The following is a 12,814-nucleotide window of genomic DNA, read 5'->3' as shown; positions in this document are numbered from 1 at the left end:
CAGCCGCATCATTATTCTAGTCCAATCAGAGAGTGTAGCAAGCACCTCTACCGGTTTCGAAACTTGTTAGTCTCTCATCAGGAGGCACATACGCTGCTCTCTCTGACCCAACTAGGACAAACCCCGGCGCACAGTGTTCAAAATTGGTTAAAACGTGATCGAAACTAAATTTGTTTAAACTGTAAAAGTTATCTCGCTGAAAACTTAGAATATTTGAGGTATTATACCGTATGACGAGTATATATATATATATATATATATATATATATATATATATATATATATATATATATATATATATAAAAATTATATATTGGATCTTTGGTTCACTGAGTGTGTTTCAAAGATCTACATCTTATGTTTTTAAACATATATTTTACTTTAAGTAATTAGGGAATTAAAACTTGAGACTGTCATTGTCGGATTTGCCGTAGACTTACGCACCTTCTATGTCTAGGTCTCGAATGTTGTTTTTTGATTAGAATGTGTCTAAAGATATTCAACCTCTTGTCTTTACCGACGAGCCCAGAGAGGTTGAAGAGGGCGAAACACATTTCTAAGAACTGGTGTTTGGATCTTTGATTCTATTCGAAAAAATTTTTCCCAGCTCGAAATGGTGGATGTGTGAATTGTTCGTAAGGGGATTTTTTCCACATTCTCTATTTCATCTATTTGATTTCGTACGAGTGGTCGTTAAACCAATAACCTTGGATCTTTGGTTCACTGAGTGTGTTTCAAAGATCTACATCTTATGTTTTTATATATATATATATATATATATATATATATATATATATATAACAGGGGTCGTTTTTTAGTTTTCATTCCTTCATTAGGGGGTATTTTACTTAAAAAATATCGTTATAAAGGGTGTTTCATTAAGAATATCCAATATTGAGTTGTAGATTCTAGACCTCAAAATATTAGGATTTAACCCAAATCACTTAAATAAAATGTGGCTCCTTACAGAGCTACAAGGTGTTTTATTTAAAAATTTAAAAACTATTTTTGCTCAGTGTTTTTAAACTTTTTAACGTATCCTTTTAGTTGGCAAAAAGTCTAGGTACTGTACACCCTATAAAATTATGTTAAACAAACGTTTCTGGCTATTACCAGAGGAGTACGACAGGAGACAGTGAATGGTTGACCCTTCCCAAATTCTGCGCCACTGGCGGAAATGCCATTTTAGCGCTATTTTTCGATTCTCCAATACTCTATGTAAATAACATGCACTCATTCGCAACGATAAAGTCATTAGTTTTTGAGTTATTTGAAGTTAAACATGTAACGGCACAGATATTTGATTAATGTATTGTGCCGTTTAATTTTAAATTTCAAATATCTCTAAAATCAATGATTTTATCGTTAAGACTGAAGAGTATATTTTTCATTCATAATGAGAAAATCATTGGTTTTCAAGATATTTGAAATTAAAAATTATTACGTTACGCACAATACGTTAATCAAAATATCTGTACCGTTACTTGTTTAAGTTCAAATATCTCGAAAACTAATAATTTTATCGTTAAGAGTAAGGAATATATTATTTACATAGAGAGTATATTCTCTATTGAGGAATAACACTACTTCATCAAAACTAAAATCTCTTTTCGTAACCCTAACAAATAACATGTCTTTGACATACTTGTAAACAATACGTACGAGTGCAATTATTAATTCAGACAAATGCGCGCGGCGCTAGATGCAAACTTATGCTCATGTACTCAGTTGCGCACCTTTGCGCAGTTTGTCTTATATATTTTTTTATTCCTTACATTGTAGTCTTTCATATAGTGAAGGATTTAATTTGGCACAAGATGGCACAGTAAACGTAATACGCTGTCAAACATTCATTTTATCAAAAATTGGATAGGTTTTTAGACAGACGATTATATCAAAATCAAAATCACCTTTCAGTGAGGCTAACTATGCTATTTTATTCTTTAAAGTATGTAATTTTATCTCAAATAATTACTTTTAAATTAGCTATCCACGTAAATGAAGTAATAATTAAAGTAAAAGGCAGCCTCTGAGAATTTAAATATGATGTATACAATTATATTGAATTTTGTACTTTTGATCATTAATACATCTGGCCCTAACAAACATAAAAAATCAATTTTTGTTGATAAGTTGCATCATGAGTAGTACAAACAAACCCCTTAATTTCGGCATTCTCAGATTTTTTTTTGTACTTACGATCACGTTTCCTTCAATTTTGAACACTGTACGGCATGCAGTCACGGATTGCAACGAACGAAATGGCAGGGATGCCCTAGCGGCAACTGCTACCAAAAAACTAAGTTTTCAATCTAATAGCACATAAAACAACATTAAAAAACGTTACTCTACATCCTGCCAGATTGAAAACAATGGGAACCTTCTCTGGTAACACCTCCGAGGCTTCTACAATTTGCAAGCCATAACGGATGCTGAGACTAAGGAAGATGAGGGAACTTTACAATTTATAATTCACGTCCCATTTACTCAGCACAGTAAAGTTCCAACGAGAATGGTTACCTTCGTACTCCAATCAGAGTAATGTAAATCAAAAATGAATAACCATTTTCAATTTCGTTACAACACGAAACTACAGCCGCATCATTATTCTAGTCCAATCAGAGAGTGCAGCAAGCACCTCTACCGGTTTCGAAACTTGTTAGTCTCTCATCAGGAGGCACATATGCTGCTCTCTCTGACCCAACTAGGACAAACCCCGGCGTGCAGTCACGGATTGCAACTAACGAAATAGAACATAAAACAACATCCAAAAATGTTAATCTATATCCTACCAGATTGAAAAAAAAATGGGAACCTTCTCTGGTAACACCTCCGAGGCTTCTACAATTTGCAAGCCATAACGGATGCTGAGACTAAGGCAGATGAGGGAACTTTACAATTTATAATTCACGTCCCATCTGCTCAGCGCGGTAAAGTTCCAACGAGAATGGTTCCCTTCGTACTCCAATCAGAGTAATGTAAATAAAAAATGAATAACCATTTTCAATTTTGTTCCATCACGAAACTACAGCCGCATCATTATTCTAGTCTAATCAGAGAGTGCAGCAAGGACCTCTACCGGTTTCGAAACTTATTAGTCTCTCATCAGGAGGCACATCTCTCTCTGATTGGACTAGAATAATGATGCGGCTATAGTTTCGTGTTGGAACGAAATTGAAAATGGTTATTAATTTTTGATTTATATTACTCTGATTGGAGTAACAATGGAACCATTCTCGTTGGAACTTTACCGCGCTGAGCAGATGGGACGTGAATTATAAATTGTAAAATTCCCTCATCTTCCTTAGTCTCAGCATCCGTTATGGTTTGCAAATTGTAGAAGCCTCGGAGGTGTTACCAGAGAAGGTTCCCATTTTTTTCAATCTGGTAGGGTGTAGAGTAACATTTTTTTGATGTTGTTTTATGTGCTATTAGATTGAAAACTTAGTTTTTTGCTAGCAGTTGCCGCTAGGGCATCCCTGCCATTTCGTTCGTTGCAATCCGTGACTGCACGCCGGGGTTTGTCCTAGTTGGGTCAGAGAGAGCAGCATATGTGCCTCCTGATGAGAGACTAATAAGTTTCGAAACCAGTAAAGGTGCTTGCTGCTTTCTTTGATTGGACTAGAATAATGATGCAACTGTAGTTTCGTGTTGCAACGAAACTGAAAATGGTTATTCATTTTTGCAACAATTTAAATTGGAAAAATGATTTAATTAACGTTTCGACTTTCTCTTCGGAGGTCGAAATAACGATTTCGATAAATATATTTATAGGTCGTTATCGAAATAATGTATTTTGATAACGACCTCCGAAGTGGAAGTCGAAACGTCAATAAAATCATTTTTTAAACTTAAATTGTGGCTTATTTCCCAATTAGAATAATACATTTATTTTATAAAGATATTTATGGTATACACCAAATATTAATCAAGTTTTCCTTTAGGTTGCGATATTAGCAGAAGCAGACGAAAACTTAACTGATATTTCATATCAGTACGGAAGAAATTTGGGAATAGCTTTCCAATTAGTAGATGACCTATTGGATTTCGTGTCTTCTTCTGAAGCTATGGGTAAACCAACAGCAGCAGATTTAAAATTGGGTTTGGCCACAGCTCCAGTATTGTTTGCATGTGAGAAGGTATGTTATCGTAGAATATAGAATTATGACAAATAAAAATCATTTATACTCACTCACGTTTATATCAACAAAGCCTTATTCTTTAACGAATCTATGTAAATAACAATTTCTTTTTGTACGTAAGTTTCATGAAAGCTCTCAACGATACTCACAGAATAGATGCATGTCTTTCATAGAATTTCCGCCGAGTATGGAGCGACCCCCGTTCATGGTTTTCCACGTTTCAAAGCCTAAAGATTGGCCAGTCCATTAAACCTGGGGAAGAGCAAAATACTAAGGCAGTTCATCCTGCACTGTTCCAAGGAAGTTTCTCCTGGATTTTAGTCTCTTTCATGATGTTTCAGCTTTGTATATGGCATGCCGCTTATCCGTGATCTGTTTAATTTTCTCTATGTGCTCTGCAACGCCTCTGCGTGTTGAACGTTCTGCAAAACCCGCTGCTTTATATAGATTTGAGAGTGGCGTTGGTTTCATGCACCCCGTTACGGGGTGCATGTTTCGCATGTTTCATGTGGGCAGATCAGCCCCAAACGGGGTATTCAGCAGTTGGAAAAAATAGTGTCTGTACCGTTGTTCTTAAGACGAGAGTACATTCCCCCCATTTACTTCCCTTTAGCTTTCTGATTATACTGTATAGTTTTTACTTTTATGATACTCCAAGATATATAGCTTACTCCAATTACTCCCATACTTTGAATTACTCCAAGATATATAGGTTCGTCGTCTGTGTGTTCTAATGTATTACCATTCCATGCAATTTGGAGTTATCGCTTGGCTTCCTTTGCGCGAAGGTGGAAGGCGCAGACTTGCGTCTTAGAAGGATTGGGTCTCAGGGAATTCTGCCAGATAGCACGCTATCATAGGTTTTAAGACAGTTTCGAGTTTCTCCTCCACTTCTTCAAAATTATTTACTTGAACACATATTGCGAAACCGTCAGCATAGAGAGGAGCTTGGTTTCACCAAGGTTACTTTGCACTCCAGCATAACAAAAAAAACGTCTGTTTTGCAGTAATGCTGGGGCCACAGTAACGTTAACGTCTAACGTCCATTATCGTATTAATTAACACACCAAAAATGATGGAATAAATTGCGCGTTGAAGTGACTGGCCACACTTATTTTAGCGCGTAGTCAGCAGAAAACGCGTTTTTTAATCCAACAATTTCAAGATGGATGTCGAAACTGCTACGCTGTTATATTTTATGAGTGCTAATTATTATTTTATGAATTTATTATTTTATAAATAGATCAAGCAAAAACCAAGACTCAAAAGAAGATGATGGGTGATAAAAATGCACAGAAAACGAACACCACGATTTTTATGTGATTTTTGTCGGGGATCCCATAAACAAGGTTGTTTCAAACACTGTTAAAAATTCAATTATTTTCTCATTACTTCACCCCATTTTCGTAGAATAGTATGTACCTATTTCACAAAACAAATTACTCTACTGCGCTGCAAGCTAGAACTTGTTGAAACAGTGCAAGTGTAGCCACAACAACGCGATAAGTAACGGAGTAACTCCTTTGAAGTGTCGAAAGTAACCGCCACCCGATCTATCGCCCAAAGTTTAACGGCATTAATAATGGCAATAACAAATTAGCGCGCTAAGTCGTGGCTACACCTCTCTTTAATGTCAAATAACGCGTTAATTAACGGCATTAGACGTTACTATGGCCCCGGCATAAAGAGAGGCATAAAACACACTTATGGGATACTATAGGACCCGTTTAAATAAATATAAAAAATCGTTAAAATCTGGCATGGGAACGAATGAGGTATATAAAACAAGCTGGATTGTATTTGATGTCGTTACCGTGTTCGTTTTCTTTGCATTTTTATCCATCATCTTCTTTTGAGTCTTGGTTTTTGCTTGATCCGTTTATAAAATAATAATTAGCACTCCTAAAATATAACAGCGCAGCAGCTTCGACTTCCATCTTGAAATTATTGGATTAAAAAACGCGATTTCTGCTAACTACACGCTAAAATAAGTTTGTCCAGTCAGTTTAACGCGCAGTTTATTCCGTCATTTTTAGTGTGTTAATTAATACGATAATGGACGTTAGACGTTAACGTTACTGTGGCCCCAGCATAATGTCAAATAACGCGTTAATTAACGGCATTAGACTTTACTGTAGCCCCAGCATTTTATAGACTGCATTTTATAGACGTTACTGGTCGGCGACTAAAAGACCGAAGTTTTTTGATTCAACAAATTATCTTAGGTTGTTCAATATCGTACGTAATTCAATAATAATTATGTAGAATTCATCAATTATTTTCCGAATTACTACTTCTTTAATATTCGTTTTTGTAAACATATGTAAAGTCGTTTATATTAGCATTATTTCCTGTATTTATACTTATACATTTCAATATGTTTTAGTATCCTGAGCTCAACCCAATGATAATGAGAAGGTTTCAAGAACCAGGAGATGTAGAAAAAGCATTTGAATTAGTTCACAAATCCCGAGGACTTGAGCAGACACAATTTTTAGCACGACAACATTGCCAAGAAGCAGTGCGACTTGCTAATCTCATAGAACAGAGCTCGTATCAAAAGGGTTTGATAGTAACAGCGGATTATGTCCTAAACAGGATGAAATAGTCTACAAAATAGTAGATTAGGTAGTTACTTTTAGTTATGAAATTATTTTATGTATGATGTATAAGTGGCAGGTATTTCTGAAATATTTGAAACTAAACTGGAAGTTACATAAGGCTGTCGTACTGAGATATCAAAAAATACACTTAAAAATCTAATAATCCCACCCATGTTACATTAATTGCATAAAAAATACATTATTGTCTAAATTGTGCCTCGAGTTAATAAAAAGAACTGATTCATCGACTGAGTCCAACCTGCATATAACAACTTGATGAACAACTTTGGCTTTTTGATATCTAGATGGAAATTATAGTCCTATGATAAGACACGAAAATTTCTTGTAACTCATCATCAGATTTCTGCAATCTTTTATTTCCTCTGACTATGATAAAGGTAATGACCGTTTTAATCTTACAAAACAACAATATTAAGTTCGTTTTTCTTCCTGGTCCGGGTCTGCTCGCCTTTGCCATTAACCAATTTTTGAATATCGACCCCATTTATCCTGTACACTATTTTTGCGTATCATCAATAGAGATGCAAACACTCCTCAGGTAACTCCTTAATAAGATCCCCAATTAAAACGACCGTTTGAGAAACGTTGGCATTAGTTGCAAGTTGCCATTATTCAATTTAATTTTACATTTTTCGCCTTATCATTCCTATAATTACCATCCTTAATTTGTAATCATTACATAAGCCAACCTTTCTACTACTGACTTTACTCCACCCTAGAAAAATACAGACATTTAGCATCTTTGTAAATCGTGCTCTTAAAAAACTGTCCAAAATGAGTGAAATAATAACACAAAATTTACCAAGTAATTTTTCATAAATAAAAACGTTTAAGTTTTACGTAATTTTACTTTTATTTTAGTTTAAGAATTTAAGAAATTCGTAAGGTACTTAAGTGGCAAAGAGAAACAAGTGCAAAATTTGAAGCAGAGAGGTACAAGTGCGAACATTTTTTTCCAAATTTCAAATATTTTGAATGAAAATAAATACTAACTTTACAAAAGCTTTTACAATTAGATAAATAAAAGGTATAAAATTAATTCAAAATAAGTCCATAAGTGATTAATTCGCTGTAGAATTTACTATGTAAATTTAACTTTGACTTCGTTTTTCTCAATTAAACCATTTTGTCACTTGTACCCCTTAGCATCTAATCCCCTCATTTATAATAGATGTTTCAGTATGGCCGTTGTTTTCGCTGGTTTCTTTAGAAATATCTTTGAACATTCCAAGTTTAAAATTACCAATGTTGCTAAGATTTTTAATAGGGAATGTCCTGTATAGTACTAAATTCACCGCAACATTTAGCAGCACCGTAAGTGTATTAAAATATTTCAGTGATACCTTCTACAATTGATAGATCGATCTAACAAAATAATTTTGCTCTATCCATATTTATTGATACATATATTGACCGTTTAAAAAGACAGATAGGCATACCTAAAGTCTTCTTAAACATCAATATTACCTTTTACTTATATGTAAAATCTGTAGTTAGTTCACTACTTAAAAGAATCTTGGATGTTTCCTTAAATGTAATTAACATGTAGGCCATCTGCACATAAGTTATTTTATTGGAGGGGCTGCTTTTTGAAATTTGTTTTAAATGCTGTCTAAAGTGTTATTCTGCTGCAACTGTGCTAATTTTTTTTATACCAGCTCCTCTGGTTGACCTCTTTGTATATCATTATATCATCTTCTCCATGTTATCCTTTCAGACATCGAATTGTAGTCCTGTTTTACAATTAATACATTTTACATAGTTTTCTACATTGACCGGTCTTTTCATTTTCTTAAGGTTTTTCCTTTACTTCTTCCACATTCTTCTCAATAGGATAACCCTTTCAGTGCGGCGTTAAATAGGAGGGAGTTGCGCTGTGCGGCCATGCTCTGCTTAATTAAAAGTTAAGTGGGACGAGAGCACACCGGTTCCACAGTATAAAGAGGGACAGTAGAACCACTCTCCGAAAAATTGGAAGTAAAATCTGTAGTCGCGCATGGCGACCGCGCAATGTTGGCAGTCGCTTTTGCCCCACTCTCGCATTGCTATTCGCATAGAAACGTACGGCTTTTAACAGGAAAAACCTGCATTCACCACTGGTGAATTACCAATTGCGTACTGCCGGTATTACTTCGTGAGATCAAAGGGCCGACAGAAGAGTGATTTTACTGTGGAAAGGGTTAACCTCTCCTTATGTTACTCTTAAATATTTCGTTTAATGTCCCACAAGTTGCCAGATGGTGGTTATTTTCCTTCATGTCTTGTTGTTTGCTCCCATTTTCATTTATTGACTCAGGTATAATTATTTTCGCACTTGTTTTGAAATTGTGAAATTTTAGCTTGATATCATACTGTTTTCTATACAGAGTATGGATAAAGTATGGAACCAAGCAAATACCTTTGAAACGAAAAGAACAATATTTATGAAACTTTGCATGCAAGTACAGTGACGCAAAAGGCATCTGATGCCATATTTTTTGTTACTATTCCACTTTCGGTTTCACCGAAAATACCCTTAACTTATTTAATTTAAATGGGACACCCTATATATTTTTGCGGATTTTAAAAGAACTTGTTATTTTTAATTCATACATACCAAGTTTGGAAGAAAAAACTATTAAAACAAGAAATAAATCTCTTTACAGTTAAAAAATAGGTTAATTTATTTACGTTAGACCAATGATATTCAAAAATAAAAAAAAAAATAATTTCAAATGTCGAAAATGTTTGAGGTTCAGCTCCTGACAACGTGCAAGCGTATAAATAAATTCGTGAGTCACTTTTTGCAATATCTCTCCACGTATTAGTTCACATGCATCAATTATTATTCTTTGTCTCAAATCCTGCAAGCATGTTGGTCGCCTAACGAAACACGTAATTTTAGATAACCCAAAGAAAAAATCTAACGGGTTGAGGTCCGGAGAACGAGCGGGTCACTCTATGAATCCTCTACGTCCAATCCATGGATTTGGAAAATTCACTTCCAAAAAATGAAAATTCACCATAACCTATTATCATTAATATTTCAATACGATATTTTCCACTTAAATGAACCATTTTTAATACAACTTATTTGTCAATTAGTTCAGTAACAGTTTTACCTACTATACTAAATTCAAATAAGTCATGCAGTGCATGTAAACAACAATTTTAGTCTACAGTATATAGATAGTACTCGTTTATTTCCTATTACGTTGTATTAATACAAAAAATTATCTACAGATACTTTTTAACAAATTTTCTCTACCAAATTTGGTATGTATAAATTAAAAATAACAAGTTCTTTTAAAATCCGCAAAAATATATAGGGTGTCCCATTTAAATTAAATAAGTTATGGGTATTTCTGGTGAAACCGGACGTGGAATAGTAAAAAATATGGCAACAGATGCCTTTTGCGTCACTGTACTTGCATGCAAAGTTTCATAAATATTGTTCTTTTCGTTTCAAAGATATTTGCTTGATTCCATACTTTATCCCAACCCAGTATGTATTTACATACAGTGCATTCGTAAAGTGTGAAAACGGTCTATTATCTCATGACCTAATTATTTTCAGAGTTAAAGCTCTGACAGGCCGATTTTTATTTTTAAATTATGATTTTTTAACGTAGGTATAGTACATAATAGTGACGTCATCGATTTAGCCGTAATGACGTCATCGATGATTTTTTTAAATGGGAATAGGGGCTGTGTGGTAGCTCATTTGAAAGGTAATTCAATTCTCTATTCAGTAATATAAACATTAACATCATTATTTATACCGGATGGCCAAAAAAATAATTTTTGAATTAAATTAATTGAAGCAAAAAAAGAATATAAATATGTAATTTATTTAACACAAGATACATTTTACTGCTGTCAGAAAAGAGAAAAGAAATGTTTATTTGACAAATAAGCATTGCTTACATACATTCAAACGGTAAAGAGGCAGGTGTGTGGCTGCTTGACATTTAATTTAAGCAAAAAACAATGTTTATTTATAAAATAAACATTTTTTTACTATATGTGGCATCAGTAAAATGTATTTTGAGTTAAATAAATTACATACATTTTTCTTTTTGGGTCAATTATTTTAATTCAAAAATTATTTTTCGGCCACAATGTATAAATAATGATGTTAATGTTTATATTACTGAATAGAGAATTGAATCACCTTTCAAATCAGCTATCACACTACCCCTATTCCCATTTAAAAAAATCATCGATGACGTCATTACGCTGACGTCACTATTATGTACTATACGTCAAAAAATCATAATTTAAAAATAAAAATCGACCTGTCAGATTTTTAACTCTGAAAATAATTAAGTCGTGAGATAATAGACCGTTTCCACATTTTACGAATGGACTGTATAACAAACTCCCGGTTTGTGACCACGATGGTCTTTATAGTGCCGTTAAATATTACACCTATTAAAATCATAAAACTTTTAATTGATTTTTCCTGTTCTCTTATTCTTACGGTGCCTATCCGTTTCAGATGTTGGCGATCAGCATGGCTATCCTAACTTTGCTTGCTGCTATTCGGAATAGTTCCTCTAACATTATTCTTTATCCTCGCCTAGTATCTACGATGAAAAGATAGGCAGCAAAACATACAATGACACATATTTTCTTCGTCAATTTTAGTTCTCTTTTGATTCGATTTTAATGGAATTAACTTTTTTTTTACGATTCGATTTTAATGGAATAAACTGGCGTCTGATCGGCCTATGGAGGAGCGGTACGGGAAGGGATAAGGGCTTCCGGCTTGGTGATACTCCTCCATAGATCCCTACCGAAGGGCGTTGACGCCTAAGAACGGTGTATACATTCAACTTTTTTTTTTTTGCATTCATAGATTTTGTTCTATTTTTTATCGTCTGAATAGTGTGTATCATTCCCTTTTGTTGGCTAATATATATTTCTTTTACAGGCAAATTCAAATTCAGTGACGAAAAACTTTAGGAAGGCTTTCTGACGTAGAACATAGGATAACTGTGGTGTATTAAAATGTATATCTCGGGATGTCATTGATAAAACAATTTAACATTTATTCTAAGAGTTTTCCATCACTCGATTTGAATTTTACTGTACGTTTATTACTTTTATTTGTTATACATTTATACCGGAAAACCCCGAGTTCTTAAGTGTTAATTATGTTCTATTGCTCAATGTTTATGGCCCTAAAAGTCTAGTAAGTACACGCTACTCAAAGATAGTAAAATATATAGAACCATTGTGTTTCAAGTGAAACCAAATAATTATGTACATATTGAAGCTATAATATCAATCATGAAGTGGCATGAAGAAGATGTAAGCTTGTATATATTTGTCTGAAAAACAATAAGTAAAATAACCTTCGCAAAATTTGATAATAGTTTTATAGACAAACTTCCCCATATTTTCCAGTAGGATGTGGACAGGAGCACTTAGACGCTATCTATGTAAGAGACCTGCCATTCTATTTTCGAATTTGTCTGCAAACAACCATTATCTGGTGTCGTCATCCATTTACTGGACGATGTTAGAAATAATAGACGTAGAGGCAGCGCAGAAAAATCTATTTGAATTTACTAAAGCTAAATTTTTCACAGTTGATTACTGTGATTGTGTAGAGAAACATACGGGCGGCGGTCGGTCAAGCGAAGCGTAGAACAATGGTTACTGAGAAGGTATCAAAGTTGCTTTCCTACGAAGGTAATTAAATTCATTTACTAAAGCTGAAAATCAGTACACACATTCTAAATTAAATATAAATCGAAGTTATTATAGTCGATCAGCTGTATGACGGGAGCCGGTTGGTCGGCCCCAATGAGTGTACAGGGTTATTCACTATATTTTGACCCCCTTGTAAACTGCTTTATTTACAAAATTAGAAAAAAATGTAAATGTAAAATTAGAAGCATGAAAGGAACAAAAAGGAAACAAATAAGAGGAATTAGAAATGAGCGAAATGAATTGAAAACAAACATACAGGACATACTAACCATATGGAATAAGCACTATAAAGAAAAATTCGAGGAAAGTAACCAACAAGATGAGGAGAGAGGACAGCAGGCAAGAGAA

The 12,814-nt window shown here is 34.0% G+C and overlaps 1 protein-coding gene across 2 annotated transcripts in view; it reads left to right on the top strand.

Moving 5' to 3' along the window:
• LOC114334459 (all trans-polyprenyl-diphosphate synthase PDSS1) overlaps positions 1–11,932 on the top strand; it is a 352,933-nt gene extending 341,001 nt beyond the window's left edge. Inside the window, exons 7-9 of one of the 2 annotated variants that reach the window (XM_050655543.1) lie at positions 3,945–4,139; positions 6,529–6,770; positions 11,682–11,932. In XM_050655543.1, the coding sequence (XP_050511500.1) occupies positions 3,945–4,139; positions 6,529–6,750 (417 nt within the window). In that variant the 3' untranslated portion in view covers positions 6,751–6,770; positions 11,682–11,932. Of the gene's footprint in view, positions 1–3,944; positions 4,140–6,528; positions 7,491–11,681 lie in introns of those variants that run through there. The other variant, XM_028284503.2, reaches the window with a different exon arrangement.
• Positions 11,933–12,814: the final 882 nt, after the last annotated feature.

Source organism: Diabrotica virgifera, chromosome 7 (assembly GCF_917563875.1).
Source record: "Diabrotica virgifera virgifera chromosome 7, PGI_DIABVI_V3a".
NCBI lineage: Eukaryota > Metazoa > Arthropoda > Insecta > Coleoptera > Chrysomelidae > Diabrotica > Diabrotica virgifera.
Note: the sequence above shows the minus strand (reverse complement) of the source record. Positions and strands in the feature narration are given on the sequence as shown.